General features: G+C 43.7%; 1 protein-coding gene across 4 annotated transcripts in view; it reads right to left on the reverse strand.

The window, feature by feature from the left end:
• Positions 1 to 23,135, reverse strand: part of LOC127578365 (DENN domain-containing protein 5B-like) — a 235,198-nt gene that overhangs the window by 134,036 nt on the left and 78,027 nt on the right. For 2 of the 4 annotated variants that reach the window (XM_052030309.1, XM_052030307.1), the window contains exons 2-3: positions 9,667 to 9,738; positions 7,117 to 7,226 (exon numbers count right to left, since the gene is read on the reverse strand). In XM_052030309.1, coding sequence (XP_051886269.1) covers positions 7,117 to 7,226; positions 9,667 to 9,738 — 182 coding nt within the window. The remainder of the gene's footprint in view (positions 1 to 7,116; positions 7,227 to 9,666; positions 9,739 to 23,135) is intronic. The other 2 variants (XM_052030310.1, XM_052030308.1) reach the window with 1 other exon arrangement.

Raw genomic sequence — 23,135 nt, forward strand, 5'->3', positions numbered from 1 at the left:
GTTTTCTATGTTTCTATAGCCTAGTAATTTCTAAGGTAGGGACATGTTCAGCACAGCCCGAAGGGCTTGAATTGTGCTGTAGGTTGTCTATGTTTCTATGTTTCAATATTGGGGGAACGAGATTGCTCTGGGAGCTGGCATTGACGTTGGCCCAAATGGCCTCCTTCTACGTTGTAAGTGATCATGACACACATTGGCAAGGATCAAAATTTTCTCAAGGGACCATCCTTTGAGATTCCATTAACAGACGAAACCCATTCTGTTAGCATTCACGGTATCTTTAAAGTTTCAAGGCACCCAAAACTCAACTGACAATCGGTCCATATGTTCCACTTGGCCCTTCAATCCACGTCCGTGTCTCTATTCGTCCCCAGAGTCCCCTGTCTGGGCTTTATCAGCTCATCTGAAGCTGTGGTCAGCTTCTGCTTGTCCTTCAGGCTAGCCTGCATAGTTAGCTTCTTTGTTTCATGTCACTTTATCAGATTATTCCCAAAATACTACATATTTTATTGCTGAAAAGGACATGTACCTCCAGAGTTTACACTCTCCAGACTTCAGTCACTGCTGCAAATTAATTTTCCCCACAGTGCAAAGTGCACCCCCCTCCCTCCCAAGTCAGATGGCCAGGTGGTTGTGAGAAAAGTATCTGAACAGCAGTGATGATAATTGTGCTGAACTGTAATTCATAAAACAACTTCTGAATGTGTTTCACTTTCTGCATGCTGAACTGTCATTAACTCAGCAGTTCCCTGCAAGGCTGGAACTGTCTTTTTTAGAATCGTTAAATACTGCACAGAACAAAGGTATTCAGACCATCATCTATTTACCAGCTGATTGAGAGACCAAAACACCCCACTGTCCTGTCCATTCCTCATAATCATTTAAGTGTTTCCCTTTAAAGTATTGAACCAATTTTTTTCTTGAACGGCGCCATCTAATCCTCTTCCATCTTCCCTTTCAGCTGTGTCCTCCCAATCCATCTTAAATCTGTGACCTGTTGCTATGGAAAAAAAAATGCTTTGCTTATTAACTTATGAATAAATTAATCCTGCTTAATTTGCATTAGATGGATTACTTTTCCCTGTTACTCTTCTGCACATCTGCACCAGTTCATTCACGCTCTTTCCTTATGGTGTTGGTGCCTGTCCAGTTCCAAGGGCACTGGGTAACAATTTCATCTGTGCACATTATTTATGCAGTGATATGCATCCTTGATCCAAAAGACTGCCCCAGAAGATGGAGCGATATGGTCCCTTAAGATAGAATGGTTACTTTGTCCTGACAGGTATGAATTGGAGGGTTGCTGGATTGTACTCCAGCACATTCCTCATTTGCACCTCTAAGAGGGACTGAGTGTAGTGGATCTAAGTTTACTGATGACACCAAATTGAGTGGAAAAGCAAATTGTGGAGGATGCGGAGAGTCTGCAGAGAGAAGCAGATAGGTTAAGTGAGTGGGCAAGGGTCTGGCCGATGGAGTACAATGTTGGTAAATGCAAGTTCATGCACTTCGGAAGGAAAAATAGAAGATCAGATTATTATTTAAATGGTGAAAGATTTCAGCATGCTGTTGTGCAGAGGGACTTGGGAGGGCTTGTGCATCAATTGAAAAAGATTGGTTTGCAGATGCAACAGGTTATCGAGAAGGCAAATGGAACGTTGGCCTTCAGTACTAGAGGGATTGAATTTAAGAGCAGGGAGGTTATGCTACAACTGCACAGGGCACTGGTGAGGCTGCACCTGGAGTACTGTTTGTCGTTCTGGTCTCCTTACTTGACAAAAGGTGTACTGGCTTTGGAGGCGGTGCAGAGGTTCACCAGGTTGATTCCTGAGGTTAGCGGTTAGCCTATGAGGAGAGATTGAGTTGCTTGGGACTATACTCGCTGGAATTCAGAAGAATGAGAGGGGATCTTATAGAAACATATAAAATTATGAAAGGGATAGTTAAAATAGAGCCAGGGAGGTTGTTTCCACTGGCAGGTGAGACTAGAACTAGGGAACATAGCCTCAAGATTCGGGGGAACAGATTTAGGACAGAGATGAGGGGAAACTGCTTTTCCCAGAGAGTAGTGAATCTGTAGAATTCTCTGCCCAGGGAAGCAGTGGAGGCTGCCTCATTGAATATATTTAAGACACAGTTGGATAGATTTTTGCATAATAGGGGAAAAGGCAGGTAGGTGGATCTGAGTCCACGGCCAGATCAGCCATGATCTTACTGAATGGCGGAGCAGGCTCAACAGGCCAGACTCCTGCTCCTCTTTCTTATGTAAGATATTAATAGGCATGTGCAAGAGAATAGGATACTGGGAAATCAGTGGGGGAATGGGATTGATCCGAGTCCTGGCAAAATCTCAATGAATGGCCTCCCACTACATAGTAATGAAATAAAAGTACGGACTTCAGTTTTAGAAGGACGACTGGGTGCCACACTCAATCAAATGCTGCCTTAACATCAAGCGCAGCCACTCACCTCTGGGATTCAGCACATTAGGTCCACATTTAGACCAGCTCCAAAGCATAACTAAGCTTCAGTGAGCAGTTTACCATCAGTAAACGCCACCATATAGTGGTGGTGGTGGTAACTTCCATCCATCGCCTTATTAATGATTGAGAAAAGTGGTTGGATTGGATTTACTGTGATCTGGGGACAGACTATACCTGGCTTGATGGTAATGAAGGATTGAGGGGTTTGTCGGGCTACAAGATTAAAGACGGTGGGCATACCAATCTGCTCCTGCTGATGAACAACAGTACCTCACTATGTCCAGTTTTAAGCTGGTACATCTGCTCTGAGTCCCACTGATTATTATGGAGAGGTGCCCTCAGTCTGAGGATGGTACATTGTCTCCACAAGGACTACATGGTTGGTCATTCCTCACAATACCTGTGGGCAGCACATTGTCACTTGAAGTAGTGCTAACTGCCTCACAGCTCCAAAAATCTGCTTTCAATTCTGATCTCCGGTGCTGTCTGGGTGGAGTTTGCACATTTCGCCCTGTGACTGCTGCAGTTTCTTTCAGGTTTCTTTCCACATTCCACAGACGTGCGGATGGCAGGTCCAAAACCGGCCAATGTAAGTTGCCCCCAGTGCGTAGGAGAGTGGTAGAATTTGCAGGGAGGGAGGGGCTGGGAGAATAAAATGGGAATAGCGCAGGATTAGTGCAAATGGGTGCTTGATGGTCAGCACAGACCTGGTGGGTGGAAGGGCTTGGTCCAAGCCCCTCTGACTAATACTGTAATGGACAGATTAATTCCCTCTGGATCTATTGCTGCTTGTCCAGTCCAGCAGTTACCTCATTCAGAACTTGGCCAGCTGCATGGTAGTGATGCCACTAAGCCATTTGGAAATGGGCAATGAAGTGTCATGAGATTTCACAGGCCCTGGGACAATGTTAAGAACACCCACTCCCTCCCAACTGTCCACCACTGGTGGATCTATCTGCTGGTTGGGCAGGAGGGACCCTAGGCTGGTGAAGGATGCTGGCTGCATATCATCCACTCAGAATAAACAAAAAGGCATTATTTTGTTCTGCACCCTCCATGTACTCAGGTTATCAAAGCACTTCGCTGCCAATGAGTCACCTCTGACCGCATTCGTTGTTATTCAGGCAGACAGCACCGTTAATTGACACACGGTACTCAGATCAATTTGTATGTGCTGAATGAGGAATGATTGTGGGTTAAAAACCCAACAGGATAACTCCCTGCTCTTCTATCAACACAGCCGAATAGCTTTTCATGTAGAATAAAAACAATGAGGCTGTGGTTTTATAACTTATATTTAGTTAGTGCCTCTACTTTCTCAGAAGGCTAAAGAAATTCGGCGTGTCCCCGATAACCCTCACCAATTTTTACAGATGCACCACAGAAAGCATCCTATCCGGATGCATCATGGCTTGGTATGGCAACTGCACTGCCAAAACCACAAGAAATTACAGAGAGTTGTGGACACAGCTCAGTCCATCATGAAAATCAGTGTTCCCTCCATTGACTTTCTCTACAGCTCCCCCTCCCTCAGGAAAGCAGCCAACATAATCAAAGACCCCTCCTACCCTGGTCAATCTCTCTTCTCCCCCCTTCCATCGGGCAGAAGATACAAAAGCTTGAGAACCTGTACCACCAGGCTCAAGGACACCTTCGATCCAGCTGTTTTAAGACTCTTGAAGGGACCTCTTATAACTAAAGATGAACTCTTGATCTCTCAATCTACCTTGTAATGGCTCTAGCACTTTATTGATCTACCTGCACTGCACTTTTTCTGTAACTGTAACTCTATATTCTGCATTCGGTTATCATTTTCCTTCTGTACTATCTCAATGTACTGTGTGTGAAATGATCTGTCTGGATGGCATAAAAACAAAGCTTTTCACTGAAGCTCGGTACATGTGACAATAATAAATCAATTCTCAGGATAAGACAAGGCCACGTTTAACACTCCGAGGACGTTAAGAGTCAGCACTATCATGAAGGACTGGTTGACAAGCCAGCTTCTCAATCAAGACTCCACTCTTCAAGCTGGAGTCAGTGCGAAGACTTTAAAATACAATGATGATAACCACCTCTTCAATGAGCAACCTGTTCGAAAATAAAAGCCCAGTTCCAAACTGAAGCACCCCGAGAACTAATACAGAGCACTTGAACTATCCCTGATTGAATCCCATGTGGTATGAACCAGTATCTGTCAACAGTATTTGATCAGGGGTGTGCGTTACTTGCATGGCCATTTCTATGGCCAGTTTGTAAAATGTACCAAAGCGACATTCACCATTTAGGGAATCTGGAGATGGAAATGGCTCCCCAAAATTAGCATCAGAGCAAGAACAGTAACTGGAAAGTCTTTGGAATTAAAATAAAATCAGTACTCTACCCACACTCCCAACATCTACAAAGATCATCTGATATCCCTAGATGGCTTGACAAATCCCCAAACCATTTCAAAAATTGGTTGGAACGAGTTCTTAATGATAATTCCACTATCTGCTTGGCTTATTATACTGATGAGCTTGAGAAAAGTAATTACCATTTTAGGAGTTCGAGAGAAGTAATTACCATTTTAGAAATTTATCGCAGGGGTGACGAAGTAATGTTGCAGCTGATTTTTATTTCAAAGCATCACATTCCCTCAGGGTCTAAAAAGAGCACAGTTCACGTCTGTTCCACTTGAGCATTTCACAATCTTCATTTGACGCACAGCAACAATCCCAGCAGAGGGTTGCGCAGCCATATCACGAGCTGGCTCATGTATGGGATATTTCCATTCACCACAGCTGACTGGCGTGGGTTATGTGTTAACAGATGGAATGATTTTTTTAGAAATTCCACAAAGTCAGCGTCTGGTGGCTGCAACGCACGATTTATACTTGTCGCCTGCAATAACTTAGCAAGGTTATTCAGAGAGTGCTGCCTTCTTCACCATGTCCTCACCACTGTAAAGGGATTGGATGGGTAATGACATGGGAACACTGTCATGTCCAGTTTGAACATGAACTTCACATGGGCATAACTCTCTATACCATTTTAAGTAAAAGTCTGAAATAAAAACACAAAATGCTGGAAACAGGTCAGGCAGCATCTTTCCACAGACACCATTAAATTTTTCCAGCATTTTCTGGTTCTATCCCAACCAACGAGCGCACCAACATGAAGGAATGATTCAAGGGCACAAGACAAGAACCAGTGTGCTGAACATTTAAATTCATTGGCTTGTGAGTTTTTCAATCACACAGTTTGGTTGTGCTCACTCTTCCTTTCTCTGTCAGTACTCACATCAACAGTTTGAACATTATGTTCCAAGCAGTACATTTTATTACTGATGCCTTAGTAAGAGCAAGTGCCTTAATGCTGCAAGCTTCAGAGTCACAAGGACAACCTCCTGGGAGAACAATCACCAAATAGACTGAAAGTTTCAAGGAGAAGTCAGCAACTATTTCCTTGAGTCTCCAGGTAATGCGCAATAAACCCCAACCAGTGACATCAGCAACTTCCCCAGGGAAAACCTATAACATTTGCTTCCTTTTTTAATTTTTAAATTTTTAAAAAAATTTTATTTACAGTGTGGTAACAGGCCCTTCCGGCCCAACGAGTCCGCACCGCCCATTTTAAACCCATATTAACCTACCTGTACATCTTTGGAATGTGGGAGGAAACCGGAGCACCCGGAGGAAACCCACGCAGACACGGGAGAACGTATAAACTCCTTACAGACAGCGATGGGAATCGAACCCCGATCGCTGGCGCTGTAATAGCGTCGCACTAACCGCTACGCTACCGCGCCGCCCCAGAAGATCTTTCACCAGAAGATCTTGAGCAATGATCAAATTTGGAGCATATCTGGGAATTGGATAACACCAGCAGGCCAAGCAAGCAGTTGGCTAACTTGGGTGTAGAGGTGAAAGATGAATTGAAACCTGTGTGGCCCATACCTTGGTGACTCATTCCAGTTACATCCATAGCAAGAACAGAAGGAATTACAGTAATTTTCTATTGCTTTCTTCTTACACTTGCTAAGGACTAGAGTTTACAAACACCAATTTACAGGGAAATTTGCCCCAAGAACAGCAAGTCCTTCCTGATCATCACCTGGCACCCTGACCGAAATGAACTTTTGGAGCAGGAGAGGAAAGCAATGGAGATATCCAAAGATGTAGTGGCTTGTAGCATTGCACATCAGTTCCCCAAGCAGGCGGCCCCACAATTCACATACTGCAGCAAAAGGTCACTGTGATAGTATCTCTGATTATCAACTTCACTAATTAACAAACAAAAACCTCCAAGAAACATGTGGATCTTGACAGCTCTTTCACAATCTCAAGATGATCCAAAGCCAGGGTGGTCACTATTGCAACTTTAGGGGACATGACAGCCAATTTGTACACAGCAAGCTCCCACAAACAGTAATGAGATCAAAGTTTGGATACTTTCAGTGGCTGCAGGATAAACATTGGTCAAGCAAACTAACTTGTAAGAATCATGATGATACAATTGAAATGGGAATAAGAAAAAAAGGAAAACACTGGACTCCAAATATTACTATTGCAACTTTGGTCAAACATACAAGCTTATGTAGCCTTGGATTCACTGGACATGGGGAAAGAAAACTTTAAAATCCACAACTCACCATATTGACAGCATCTTGATCGAAAGGGTTGTACTCCACATTTTGAGGATAATGGGCTAATACTTTAGACTTGAAGGTTCTCCTCAATGGACTCTGATCAAAATTTTCCCCTATGAGGTGAAAAGAGATAGTAAATTATGCAGTAATCACCAGGAAATTGCAGAGACGCTGGACAGTTCCAACTGTGCAATGAACAGGAACAAATCGTGATCACCGACTCACCTCAGTGAGAAAACACCTTGCAAAGCCATTAGAAGACAACATTTTGTTTTAAAGTTCACTTGTTTTAAACTTCCACTTGAACTCTTCAAACAAGGAAACATTGTCTGGTTGAAAGGCCAACCTCATAACATGTTTGCAGGCCTCGATATAGGTACAGGTCATGTCGCTCAGTACTGGATGGCATGGCACAGTTTGAAACATTTCACACCAACCCATGAGAAATGCCTCACTTCAGGTAAGAGGCCCCTACACCATTAGACAGTGAGCTCATGGTGCGGGAAGTGGACTCATGGTGCAGGAAGTGAGCTCAGTTCCTGGCACAAAGGGCACCAAGCTTTACGAGGATGACTTCATAACGAGAAGGTTATTACCATCATGAGCATTTGCACGGTGAGTTCTTTTCTCTGTACAAAGATGACTGGTGTGGTGGGCTGACAGAGGTTCTCAACATCATCAACACATTTGACAGTCGAGGGCAAATCAAACCAGAACTTGGTCCATTAATCAAGACAAAATCAAGCAAGTGCATCTGAAGAGATTCCTTCACCGAGAGAGTGGCGAGAATAAGGAACTCACTACCTCAGGGATCAACTGAGGTGAAAAGTATAGGGGCATTTTAAGGAAAGCCAGATAAACACAGGAGGGAACAAAGGATTTGTTGAGGTGGGAGAGGGCTCGGGGAGCTCCAACACCGAGTGGGTGAAGTGGTCTATTTCTAAGGCATAAAAGGAGGTTTCATGCCTCCTGCCAACCACTGGGACAATAGAAAGGCCCATCCAAACCGACCTATCACCAGCAGCAGAGCTGCCTGTTAAAGACATCCCACTGGTCAATGCAGAGACGTGGCTTACAGACTGGCATCTGCTTGGCCTGCTGCAGCATGGCTGCTGCTGGACTCACTGTGGGGCAAAGTGGGAAAGGGTACATGATGGTCGACTGAACCCTGGCGGTTGTCGGGTGCTGTAAACACGGAGGGGTGCTTGTTGGGCGAGAAGCCCACCCAGCAGTTGTCAATGACTGCAGCATGCAACATGCAAGGACGGTGGCACAGTTGGCGGAGCTGCTGCCTCCCGCAGCTCCAGTGACCTGGGTTCGATCCTGATCATTGCTGTACGCGTGGAGTTTACCTCATGTCAGGGTGTGAGCTTTCCCCTGGATGATCCAATTCCCTCCCACATCTAACAGACGTGTGGGTTGGTAGGTTTAATTAACTACTGTAAACTACCCCATAGTGCCCAGGTGGCTGGTGGGAGAATTGGGGGGGGAGGGGGGGTGATAACGCAAATGTGTGAGAGAGTGGGCTGTGGGGAAAACAAGTGGTGGGATGGATCATCATCTTTATTGCTCTGAGAGCTAGCATTGACTTGATGGGCCAAGTGGCCTCCTCCTATTGTCATAAGGAATTATGATAAAACAGATGGATGCTTGGGAACCCTACATTAGAGTCACCAGCATGATGGGGCAAGGGGGAGATGTGACTTGTTATCAACATCAGTTATTATGGACTGTTCACTGAAATTGAAGAAAACATTGATTACAACAAATGAAAATACTATAGAACACATGAAAGAATTTTTCAATGGAACTCAAAAGTCTGCAGATATTGAAAATCTGAAATGCAATCAGAAAATGCTGGAAACACACTGCAGGTCAGGCAGCATCTGTGGAAGGAGGAACAGAGTTTATGTGTCAGGCCAAAGATCCTCAGTCAGAACTAAAGCATCTGACAAAGGGTCTCTGTCCTGAAAAGTTAACTGTATTTCTTTTTCCCTCCACAGATGCTGCCTGACCTGCTGTGTTTCTCCAGCACTCTGGGTAAGAATTTTTTCAATGCCAATTGTATTTCTCACTCAGTTCAAAATATTAGTGGATGTAATTAACTACTGACATGTGCAGTCTAATTTGATTTAATTAAACACTAATTTGAGTCCATCAGATACAAACACCGGTTCGGCAAACCCACAACCAGGGAGAACAATGCAGATAAAGAAAGCATAGAGAAGAGTCCCATCACCAACACCACCACCAAACAAGACAGGAATGTCCACCAAGGCGCCAAGTCTTCGAGAACCGTCCTGCAGTGACAAGAACTGTTTGTGGACAAAAAGCAAGGATGATATAGCTCTACCCTAGTGCAGAAGAAGGAGAGGCTACAGATGCCAGGAGATAGTTCTGCCAATCAACTGCTGTAGCTGCATTACGATCATTTCCGTAATCCCTTTTCAACTAGGAATGAAACACCGGGAGGGATTCCAGCAGAATCTCCAAAATTTGGAGAAGTAGAGGAAAGGAAACAGAAAGCCGAGAGATCTGTTTTCCACTCTTTACCTGAGGCTTTGTTTGGACATGGAGTTTCTCGGCTCCTGCCATACCGGTCTGCTTCTACCCACTGGCATAGCGCTATACAACACAAATAAAGAGACAAGACTGTGTGTCAAGGTACATACAAAACAAAAAACAAGTTTTTTGAAATGTGGTTAAGAACATGTTTCTGCAAACAAAGGTGCCATTCGTATACATGAGACATACAGAACATTTGATCAGGAGCATAATACAGAGCCAGAAGCACTGAGATATCCACAGGCCATCAAGGGATTCATCACTGACTACATCATTACATCTGTGGCTCTTCGATTTAAAGGAAGCCCAGGTCCTTTGCACTTTCCCCAGAGCATTAAGCCCCACTATGAGCCTCCACCACATCTGATTCACAAACTAGGAGTTAACCCACGTCATCCTCCAGGGAGTCGAGGAAAGGTTGTTAATTTTTAATCCACAACATTCCTCAAGGCTTCTGATCCCTTAACACTGATGCCAAAAGCACATTACAGTTGCTAGGACACTGTTCCGCCAATCAACTGCAGCAGCCTCAGCTCAGTGGGAGAATGCATTTAAATCGAGTTTGATCGCAATGGCTCCCATTACATTGCACATTCGTTGCCAGAAACAAACTATGAAATGACTCAGCTCGTCCTGCCTTACCTTCACAATTATAGGGCTTCAAAATACACACCTGCTACAATTTAGTCACTGCCACTTTGCTCTTGACCACTGTCAGGGTTGATGTTGTCCCCCCTGATGTCTCTTCACCTCGTTGTGCTGACTAAAAGCAAATCTTATCTCTGCCTTAGGCCTGAGGCATCACCCAAATGTCCGTTTGGATATGCCAGATTCTGCAAAGGAGTATCAACAGAACCAACAATATTCGAGTGTGCTCCAAACTACAGCTTTGGGGCCGAGATCAAGTCACTATCTAGGCTGATGTTGGCCACCAAGAATGTTGACATTTCCAATTGATCTGGCCTCAACAGTTCTTTCAGTTTATTGTGAGACATGATTTGCGTGCAGTTCCATGCATTATCAAATAGCAGGGAACGTTTCTCATTACATCATAATCATTCCACAACAGACTATGGATATTATAACATTAGAATCACTTCACATTGCCTGTGTAAGCATGTCAAAATTATCTCCTGCCTGCAGCAACATGCATTCTCAGGTACAATTTCTGAAACTTTGTCAATAGCTTCCAAAAGCAAAAGAACTGCCAATTGAAATCTGAAATAAAAACAGAAAAAAGCTGCGGGTCCGGCAGCATCTGTGGAAAGAGAGAGAGATCATGTTTCAGTCGATGACCTTTTATCTATGTTAAGTCAGTGCACTAGACCTTTTGATACAAGGCTAGATCCCATCTGGTCTCAACAGACAGTCCTTGGAAGGGTCAGCTGGGAAACCAGATGCAAACTTTTAACATTGAGTAATGTCATTGACCAAAATGCTAGCTCTGTTTCTCTCCCCACAAATCTTGAATGACCTTCTGAGTACTTCCAGCAAGGTCTTTTTTTGCCATGTCAATTAACTTGTTGAACTCTGGAAGCAATTAACAAAGGGCACTGGAATCCCTGCAAAATTACATCACTTGACACATCCCATCTCTTTCCATTAAGAAATTCAACCTCATCAGGAAATTAATTGAGAGTTCACCAATGAATTTTGTTATTTCCAACTCCTGGCTGCTTCCCACAGCCTCCCCTCTACTTTACGTATCAGCTTGACTTGGTGAAATTTACTTTCTAAAGTTACTCAGAACCATTTGCCAGTTTCACTGGCAGACAGTCACAGGTCTTTTTTATAAAAATTTAAAAATACATTTAAAATCTTTTAAAGCATGTCAGGCAGGACTCTTGAACAGTTTTAAAAAAAGAACCAGTTTCGTTACAGGAGCCTCCTGAAAACCACAGACGAGCAACGTTAGCAGAGTGGTGATGAATTTGTTCTGGAGGTATGTCTGGTTTTGCAGGCGGGGACAGCTTCTCACGTAACGCTCCTTAAAGCCGCACCAAACATCACACTACATGATTTGTACTGGACCTACTCTGTGCCAGAACTTCCTCGATTTTTTTTATAAACTTAAAATGCAAATGGTTCTTTTTCCTAAAACATTGAGAGCACTGACGTGCTTTAAAAGAGTTTGAATATACGTTTAAACTTAAAGTAATCTATGCAGAGTTCGAATAATTAATGGAAGCAAGTGAAAATATCAGTCACAAACTTTCATTTTGTCATCTGGAAAATGAGGTCATACAGGAGAAATCAGCCTGGGTGGGTTCCTGGAGGGGCACTGCACGTGGGTGCACTCCCGTGCCCACTGCAAAAAGGGAAGGAGGGGTAAATTGAGTTTGAGGTTTCCTGTGTACTTTTTGTAATGACCGCTTCTTAAATTTGCAGAAGGAGAATGGGATCAATTGGAAAAAGCTTTCAAAAGAGCCACACAGCCTTAATCTGCACTACATGATTGGTATTGGTTTACTATTGTCACATGTACCAAGATACATTAAAAAAACTCTTTTTTGCATGCCATTCACACAGATCATTTCATCACATCAGTACCTTGAGGTAGTACAAGGGAAAAACAATAACAGAATGCAAAATGTAGTGTTACAGTTACAGAAAAAGTGCAGTGCAGGCAGACAATAAGGTGCAAGGGCCATGACGAGGGAGGTTGAGAGGTCAAGAGTTCATCTTCAATGTACAAAAGGTCTGTTCAATAGTCTTATAACAGAGGGATAGAAGCTGTCCTTGAGCCTAGTGGTACATTTTCTCAAAGTCTTGTAGCTTCTTCCCAATGGAAGTGCCTTTTTTTTCCTTGTTCTGGAATCATTCACCGAAGGAAATAGTTTCTTTGTATGTGGCCTACAGAATTCTTTCACCACTTTAAATACCTTCAGCCTTCCAAACCCATGGTCAAACATTATCCAGCATACAGCTTAAAGTCCGGTCCAGTACCACTTTGCCTCAAATGTCTGATCTGGATAACCATGGCAGCAATATCAGACTGTAGAATGAGGGAAACATTCAGGAACTAAACAAGCCAAATGCTGGTATTGGTAAAGTATATAAGCCAAAGGGAAACCCACTATAATTTAATTACTTCTGAAATGATTGGGTACTATAATCTCATACCATAAGCCTTACAGGCAGTGTGGTGGGATAAAGTATTTCTTCCAATCTTCAAAGCGGTTTAAAATGGCAAAGAGGAACTGAAATGTATTATTAAGCTGTGCAGCAGAAAGGCCTCCCGTACACAGACATCAAAGAGGAAAGAGGAAAATACAGCTTGCAAGAGATGAAAATTCTGTGTTGGCATTGGCAGCTTTAATGATGTTGCAGAATATTTAATGAGTGGAGAAATTCAATGTTTATGAAATGGAAGAGGTCGGCTGCACTCGTCACTAATTACGAAATCCTCAACATTAGCATTTCTTGACTCCCTGCTGGCAAATTGAATTATAACCACACCATGTATTCACACACTGTCTTCAATGTGGTAAAACAGCTCAACTGCATCATGGAAGTGTGACCCGCTCGAACTTCGTTTAAGGAAATGAAGATATGATCCAGGGAATATCTTAATGCAGAAAGAGAGGATAGAGGGGTGTTGGTATAGGAAAGGAATTCCAGATCAAGACAGAGGAGGGTATGGCTATCTCTAGATTGGGTCAGGAATGTGCAGGAATACGGGGTAATCAAAGGGTGAGAGGCAGTATAGGGTTATAGAGCAGGTGGCCATGGAGCAGTTGGAATACAAGGACTGTGCTCAACACTGGTGGTGATGTATGTTAGCAAGATGAGGGAATAAGTGGACAGGTATTTGGTATTGGTATTGGTTTATTATTGTCACTCGTACTGAGGTACAGTGAAAAACTTGTCTAACAAACTGATTGTACAGGTCAATAAATTACACAGTGCAGTTACATTGAGTTAGTACAGAGTGCATTGATGTAGTACAGGTAAAAACAATAACAGTACAGAGTGTCACAGCTACAGAGAAAGTGCAGTGCAATAAGGTGTAAGGTCACAACAAGGTAGATCGTGAGGTCACAGTCCATCTCATTATATAAGGGAACCGTTCAATAGTCTTATCACAGTGGGGTAGAAGCTGTCCTTGTCTGGTGGTACGTGCCCTCAGGCTCCTGTATCTTCTACCCGATGGAAGAGGAGAGAAGAGAGAATGTCCCGGGTGGGTGGGGTCTTTGATTATGCTGGCTGCTTCACCGAGGCAACGAGAGGTAAAGACAGAGTCCAAGGAGGGGAGGCTGGTGTCCGTAATGCTTGGCTGTGTCCATAACTCTCTGCAGTTTCTTGCGGTCTTGGGCAGAGCAGTTGCTGTACCAAGCTGTGATACATCCAGATAGGATGCTTTCTATGGTGCATCGGTAAAAGTTGGTGAGAGTCAAAGGGGACAAACCAAATTTCTTTGGCCTCCTGAGGAACTAGAGGGACTGAGCAGGTTAGGATACAGGCAGCAGAATTTTAAAAGAGCTGAAGAATGCACAGCAGGTAAAATTATATTTACAATTAAATTGATGTTTCTGTTTTATCTCAAGCTCCTCCAAACAAGGTGTTTCGAGTTCAAGGAACTCATTCACACTGACATTTGAGATTGCAAAGAATGGTGTTCTAGGGGTGCTGTCCCCAAGTGCTGGAAACCCACAGCTTCTTCACCAGGGAAGATCCATAAACAGCATTGCCCACTAGACCCATTCTTTCTGCCTGTTCTTGTTCCACCAAACACCTCTTCATACTTTGACTCTATCCTCTCTTCCCTTGTTCAGTCCTTTCCCACCTGCACCAAGAATACTTCTCGCCCTGCACCATTTTGATATTTTTTGGTCCCAACCGCCTCACCTTTACCATGAATGTCCAGTCTCTATGCACCTTCATCTCCCATCAGGAAGGTCTCAGGGCCCTCTGCTTCTTTCTGGAACAAAGTCCCAACAGATTCCCCTGTTCCCCTTCACTAAGACTCTCATCTGACTGGTAGAGCTCATTCTTACCCTCAACTACTTCTCTTTTGATTCCTCTCACTTTCTGCAGATCAAAGGTGTAACATGGGTACTCACATGGGCCCCAGCTACGCCTATCTTTCTGTTGGCTACTTAGTTCTCGTTCCAAAGCCCTTCTGGCACCCCTGCCCATCTCTTTCTCTGCTATATCAATGACTGCACAGGTGCTGCTTCCTGCAACCTCCTTCCTCTGCAACAGGAGAGGAGATGAAACACTTGTCCCTGCATCTCCTCCCTCGCTACCATCCAGGGACCTGATCAGATTCACAAGCACCACCTCCAACCTTGTCTACTGCATTCAGTGCTCACAATGTGGCATCCTCAACATGGCCAAGACCAAGCGCAGACTGTCTTGCAGAGCACTGCACTCTATCTGCAATGGCGGCCTTGAGCTTCTGGTTACACGTCATTTCAACTCCCCTTTCCATTCCCACACTGGCCTGTCTGTCCTCAGCCTTCTCCACTGCAACGGTGAGGACAAATGCAAATCAGAAGAACAACACATCAAATTCCACCTGGGTAGCCTACAACCCAAGGGTATGAACAGTGAATTTTCCAATTTCACATAACCCACATTCCCTGTCTTCTTTTCCCAGCCCATCCAGCTCCTCTCTCCCTTTATTCAGCTCTTCCATCTGTCCTTCCTCCCCCTAGCTCCTTCTGCCCATCGTTCTCCTCCCCATCTGGTTCCACCTATCACCTACCAGCTCTCCCCTGCACTTCTATAAGCTGGTCATCTTCCCCAACCCCCCCACTCCCCCAGTCCTGATACAGGGTCTCGACCCGAAGCAGGGACACATCCCCCTTCCCTATACAGATGCTGCTTGACCTGCTGAGTTCCTCCAGCAGAATTTTTATTTATTGCTCCAGATTCCAGCATCTATAATCTTGAGTCCTCAACCAATCCTCACTCTACCATGCTACCTTGGACAAAAAGACATCCAAGACTCTCAATCCTTTTAAAAGAGAACCCACATCTCCCTAATTATTGCATCAGCCACAACCACCACATTACCCTTCCACTCCTCCACATCTCATCCCAATTTTCAGGTTGTTTCTTTCTCCAAGGAACCTGTCCATTTGCTGGGCATCTTCTCACAATCTTTATCCGTTTCCCCTCTGGTATTAAGTACATTTTTCATGTTGCAAGAATTTGTTTTGACGGATCCCTGTTCTTTAGCTTATTCTGAACACTAACCCCATTGTTATTCTTCACCTTCAGAATAAGGGAGGCACCGTGGCGTAGCTGGTGGAGCTATTGCCTCAAAGCTCCAGCACCGCTGGTTCGATCCTGACCTCCAGTGCTGACTGTGTGGAGATTGCATATTCTCCCTGTGATTGCACGTTTCCCTTGGACGTTCTGGTTTCCTCCCACATGTGGAATAAAATCTGGAATAACTTTCTAAATATCTATGTATCCCCAATTCACACTTCAGTTCAACAACTCTTAACTGAAGAGATTAAGCAGAGATGTACGCTGTAAACAAGTTTGTTCTGGACAATTTGCGCTCCACATGCTCCCACACACAGCAGTCCACATACATAACCTGTGCATCTGTATTATAACCAATACTAGTTTCAGTTTTGAGCATGTTACAAAACTTGTGCAAGTGTATAAGTTTATACACCAACACAAAACAAAATTGGAAATATTGTTGAGCTTACTCAAAATTAAAAGCATTGGAACAAAATGAACAGTTTCCTCCACCCCCCCTACCCCCACCCTCCATACTGAACTCCCACCCTCTAAAAAGGTCTCAACTTTTGCACTCAGTAAACAATGAACTTAATTTATGATTCCTCTGTGTGACAACCAGTGCAGATTTAGCCTGATGATCTCAGTTTCCTCCAGACCAGTACAGTACAGATTTAGTGCAGTGATATCAGTTTCTGCTTGACCAGTACTCCATTGATTTGGCTTTGTTGTTAATTTCTTTAAGATCCGTCTAGATTTAGTGTGTTCTTTCTTTTGGAACTGTACAGTCCAGATTTTGTGCAGTTCTGTACATTTGGACAAGACCTGTATACATATAGTGTCGTGATGTTAGTTTCTGATGGACCTGAACAGTCCAACTTAGTGCCGTGAGATCAGTTTCAACCAGACTAGTGCAGTACAGATGAAGTATGCTGTTGTCAAGTTCTTACATACTTCTGCTATGTATATCTAGTCTGTCATTGTCAATTCCCACCAGTCCTTCATGTATTCTTAGGTAGAGATTAGTCATGTTCAAAGTCTCCCCACTGTCTTGGCAAATTTTTTTCACCAGGAATTTATCTACTTGGTGTTGAGAGCCCTTGATGTGCATCAGAATGTTGTCATCTTCCAACAGTGACTCACATTAGAAGTACTTCATGGAGACAAACAGCGTAGAAACAGGCCTTTCAGCCCATCACATTCATGCCAGCATGGATGTGATGGATATTTAGAAAGTTATTCCAGATTTTATTCCACATGTGGGAGGAAACCAGAACGTCCAAGGGAAATGTGCAATCACAGGGAGAATATGCAATCTCCACACAGTCAGCACTGGAGGCCAGGATCAAACCAACGGTTCTGGAGCTATGAGGTAATAGTTAGGGAATGTTAGAGAAATGGAGAGCTATCTAAATGTCTCTTAAATATCCCTAATGTATCTGCCCCCACAACCTCTGCTGGCAGTCCATTCCATGTACCCACCACTCTCTGTGTAAAAAATTTACCCCTGACATCCGCCTTATACCTTCCTCCAATCACAAAATTATGCCCCTCGTGTTAGCCATTTTCACCCCAGGAAAAAGTCTCCGACTGTCCACTCGATCTATGTCTCATCATCTTGTACACCTCTATCAAGTCACATCTCATCCTCCTTTGCTCCAAAGAGAAAAGCCCCAGCTCACTCAACCTATCCTCATAAGACATGCTCTCCAATCCAGGCAACAGCCTGGTAAATCTCCTCTGCACCCTCTCTAAAGCTTCCACATCTTTTCTATAATGAGGCGATCAGAACTGAACACAATATGTTGTGAATGTACTTGCCTTCACCACTCACTCAAATAGTTTATTCCAGATTCTGGGTGAAAAAATTCTTCCTCATATCCCCTCTAAACCAGTTACCCCTTAGCCTAATCTTTCCCTCTAGTTTCAGGCACCTCTACTATGGGGAAAAATTTCCGACTACACTATCTCCCAATTTTACATACCTCTATCAGGTCCTCTCTCAGCCTCCTCCACTTCACGGAAAACAAACCCAGCTTAACTGGTCTCTCCTCATAACTGTAACCCTCCATCCCAGGCAACATCTCCTCTGCACCCTCTCCAATGTAATCGTATCCTTCCTATAATGTGGCAACCAGAACTGTACACAAAACTCCAATTGTGGTCCAACCAATGTTTTATAAAGTCATGCCATCACCTTCTGCTCTTGTATTCTATGCCTCTAATAATGAGGCAAGTATCCTGTATTTCACTGCAACGTGGGATGTTCAGAGTATGGGAAAGATGCCATATAATTACAATTCACTCATTGTTACTTCCCCTCCACTCCCGGCCCAAAGCTCCTCACCTCTGTAGTCTTGGCCTGACACCAGCCTGCCCCGTCCAGTCCCAGTCTGATACTTGCCAGCCCCTCCATTCCCAACTCACTTTCCCAATTTGGATTAACAATACTAAATGATTACTTTTAACGGACATTCCTCCAGTTCTTCTGTCATGGCCCAAATCACTTAGCCTACTTCTACCGGCATTTATCTTGCTAATGATCTTCATTAAGGCCCCTCCCCAGTTTCCATAACTCCAATACAAGAAAGTCACTAATATTGTCATTCACTAATCAACTTGAACCACTGCATGCCATCACCATCACCCCACCCCCCACTCACTAATCCACCAAATAATTCTTCAATTCCTAAAATTTCATGCACCCCTTTGACTAAAGTGTGACCTGCACTGGGATTAACACATGTCAAATTAGAGTGGCATAACGTCCTCATGTACTCTTGACAATTGATTACCAGCATTGCCTCAGCCAGAATAATCAGCGTTTAATCAACAATGACACACAAATTAGTTCTCCCCTTATTAAATAGTGCCCTTTCATGGTGTTGCCATATCCTAACACCAATTAGTTTCCAATTGTCCACAGCAAATTCCAGCTGCTCAGCTCCACCTGGGGATTTAGTTCAAATCTTTCTGTGTGCTGTCGGCCAACCCCTGCCAACAAATTTAGTACCAGATTTAATAGTGCAGATTCACAAATTGTCCATGATTGTTACATCTCAACTAAACAATAACCAGCTGCTAAACACCTGAAAACTGAAGTTACCATTTTTTGCAAAGAGGTTAATGCTAACAAGGAAAGCCCAGCAAAGACTTGCCCCGATTTCTACAAGAATCTCCTGCCAACTGTCTAGCACACACTACATTCAAATCCAAATCAGGATGGAGAGAAACAGGCTATCCCTGATGATTCATAAAATCAGGGGAAGGATTTGTACCCTCCATGAACTAATGCAAAACCTAAAATATCCTTATAAAGGTCATTCACCATCCTATTACACTGGAATCGGAATAAATCATCAATGAGCAACACGTTAACAATGACCTGAGACATGATCTTCCCAAAAGGCCTCAGTTTCAACAACACACTAGCTATAACTCAACAAATGTATTTCTCTACAAAAATTATCCCAGCATGTTTTTGCAGCACAGACAACCTTATCTCAAGATTAGATACATTGGGACTAACATGTTCCATTCAGTCCGATGAACCTACTCACCTATCCTGTTAGATAATGACTGATTTATAGTTCAACTCTATCCGCCTGTGTGTCAATTTATGCACGATTTTTAAAAATCTATTCAACTCTGTCTTGAACTGACATCCATAGCTATTTGCAAACAAACTTCTAGCTTCCCAAGTAGTAAAGAAGCACCCGATTCACTGGAAAACAGAACTTGTATTTGCATTTGTGCCTTTCACACCTTCAGGACACCACAATAGAACACTAAAAGAGATAATAGTGGGAGAGTGCCAACCAAAATGGTAATGCTGCCCAATGCTGCTTGCCTTCCTTATATCCATGGAGATTTCTGTAATTCTCCTCTGATAAAAGAACTACAGAAATAGCTTTTACCTTGAACGCAGGCTGTAACTTTTCTGACTTAATGAGCGTCTAAAAAGGATACAGCAATCGGTGCCACAAATGGAAATCCTGTAAAGTGTGACAGTGGTACAATTAACTTTAACAGTCTGTCCACTTTGATTGTACAGCACACTTAGCCATGGAATCATAGATTATATACTACACAGGTTATGGCAGCAAAAAGGAACCGTTATTGTAAATCAATAGTATACAAGGCTGTTATTAGACATAGCAAAATTTGGTACAGGTCTGTTATTGTACAGCACAGATACAATACTGTCACTGTATAATGCAGGAGTGAAGGGTCTTGAGTGTAATGAGTTCAATGCTGTTGGGGACTGGTCTGTTACTGTATACATTGTGGGACAGTACTGGTACATCTCTGTACAGTACTGGCAGAAAAAGACTCTCACTGTATAACATTGGGGTGCAATACTGATAGGTATATGTCAGTCATGGTACAACGCTGTGGTATGCTACTGGTTGGGACAGGTCGGGATACACCATTGGTGGGTACAGGTCAGGCGCTGTACAACACTGGGGTGTAGTACTGCTGTGCTCAGATCTGTCACTGTAAAACATGGGTACCAGGCAGTCACTGTGTAACAGTACAGTAATGTTGGAGATAGGCTTCTTACTGTATTACAGTGGGATACAATGTTAATCAGTACAAATAAATCACTGTACAACACAGAGGTACAGATCAGTCACTGTAAAACATTGACGCAGTGCTGGTGGTTATAGGTCTGTCACTCTATAACACCGAGTCATTTTACTATTTTACTGGTAGACAAGATTCTCACACATAACTGGGGTACAGTTCTGGTGGCTTCAGGTAGGTCACTGTGTAAGTGGGATAGTGCTGCTGGGTACAGTCCATGACTGTACAACAATACAATACCACATTGGAGGCTTCGGGTCCATCACTGCACGTGTCTGTGAGGCAGTGCTGTGGGTGCAGAGCTGTTACTTTATGAACAGTGGGGTGCAGTGCTCAAGGCTGCAGATATGTCACTGGTGCCAGTGGAGCAAGTCAAGGCAGTGAGTTAAGAATACTGCTCAAGGACATATGGTCCTGACCCATGCAGACCTTTCTAAGCCTGTCCCCCACACCATCCCGTGCCCTCCCTGAAAGAGGCTGCCAATGCATTCCATCTGATGGATACAGTTGTGCTGTGGAGCACATAGTCTGAGCCTGATGAACACCCATCACTGAGTACTTCAGAATTGCGGAAAGGGAAACACTCAGGCTGTGTGGTTGACTTGACCTGTCTCGGAGCTGACATGCAGCAGTGTCACTTCCCAGAAGATACTACACATTCCTATGTTTCAAAGGAATGAGCAGGGATGTAATAGCTGAAGATTTCAATATACTGTTATGGATTTGACCTTCACACGAGTGTGTTGGAAGGCAGACAGTGTGTGCTGACTGCATGCATCAAGGTGGTATTTTGGAAAGAAAGATCTGCTGTCTGTCAGCATCAGTTCCTTTATATAGCTGCAGCCAGAGATGGGATTGTGCCTTTCGGTGTGGACTGCATGCAGTAGACTGAAGCCAGTCTCCAAAATAGAAAAGGAGAAAGTAGGTCAAAGGGAAAGGCTCACAATACTCAACAGAACAAGCCTCACATCTGTGTCTGTTATTCTTTTTCAGTTGACCTACAAAGGCAAGCTGAAGCATCATAAACTTGCACAAATGATAATGCATTGCTAACTAGTCTTTATGTTCTTGAGGAGACCCATTTCAGAAGCTTGCACTCTTTGTTAATAATTTGATTATTATAATAAATCAGTCCTTACTGCTCTCCTTTTCCAGGTGCCACGTCCTCATAGGATGGACTTCACTGTCCTTCAATCCATGCAACTATTCGGCATTAGTGAACATTCTCTGCATTAGTGAGCGTTCTCTGCAGTAGTGAGCGTTCTCTGCATTAGTGAGCGTTCTCTGCAGTAGTGAGCGTTCTCTGCATTAGTGAGCGTTCTCTGCAGTAGTGAGCTTCTACTCAATGTAAAGGATGTCAGAATTGTCCTCAGTCCTCATCTCACTTGCTTTTTTTCCCCACCAGCAATCAACGGCCAGTGAGCAGGAGCAGCAACCCCTGGCTGACTTATGAAATCCTACCTACCCTGGGACACCGAAGTCAGTTCTCCCACCCCAACTTCTTCTGATCAAGTAACACTTTGAATCTTTGCATGTGGTGGCTCAGCTTTGTAATGCACTGCTCTTCGTGGGTGAGGACTCCATACCAAAATTCTTCAACGCTCTTTTCTTGCAAATATGTCATTCCTTATCAATTTTCCAAGAGTCCATTCAGCTTACAGTATGTAGTAGCCCACACTGGGCAGCAGGTTAGTGTGGATTAAAGCTGAAGTGGCCGATGGCAAAGTTTGGGAGATTGCGAAGAATTAAGAACACTGGGGAATTGTTGGGGGAACTACCCAATCGACCATCTGCCTGGAAAGGCGAGATTGCCTACAAGTTGGGGTCGTGCTTGAAAGCAATGATCATTGGTTTTCTGGGTTAATGACAAGATTATTATTTCTGAAGTATCCCGTTGGGTTAGCAAGTACTCTTTTCCCAGACAAGTGGTGATCACCAGCAGGGGTGGTTGCTAAGACATCATATTTGTGAAGGATTCCAAAGTTTGAGATTGTTGGAGTGCGATCATTATAGAATACGTGACGGCCAAGTAGAGGAGGGAGGTGCTGAAGATTCTGGAGTGGGACTTGATCCTCAGCCTCCTAACCACAGTGGTACGTGTGCTGAATAAACTAACGGAGAGCAAGGGGGTGACATTTTGGGACTGAAAGTTTGAAAGACTTTCTCAAGATCCGAAGTCAAGACTGAAGTAGGTTGATGAATCTTCATTGTCCCAGAAATACAACATAACTCACTGACCCAGAAGGAGGAACAGATGGGACCAACAGGAGGAACAAAAGATTAGAGACAGGCCACAAATGAAGACAACATGATTGGTTCGCCTGGGCTGATTTTGCCAACAGCCCAGGAACAATGTGTTTAAAACATGTGATGATGTAGAGGAAGTACCAGTGCTCTTTCGAAGCAGGCGGACATGTTGAAACAACAGAACTAAAGGTAGAGGTGCAGAGGCCAGTCTGCAGAACATCCCCTGGAGCTGGTCACTTGGTTAGACGTGCAGCCAGGCTAATGGGTTTCATCTAAAATTTACTTGTATATTCACACAGTCATCAATCACACAACAAAACCAATCACAATGGGCATGGGGGAAAAGACAACTCTCGCCGTGTTCTGTAATTATGACACTTACTAAGTGCAGGGGATCTTTAGGCATTGCCTGCTTCTTATTG

Source organism: Pristis pectinata, chromosome 15 (assembly GCF_009764475.1).
Source record: "Pristis pectinata isolate sPriPec2 chromosome 15, sPriPec2.1.pri, whole genome shotgun sequence".
NCBI classification, from domain to species: Eukaryota; Metazoa; Chordata; class Chondrichthyes; order Rhinopristiformes; family Pristidae; genus Pristis; species Pristis pectinata.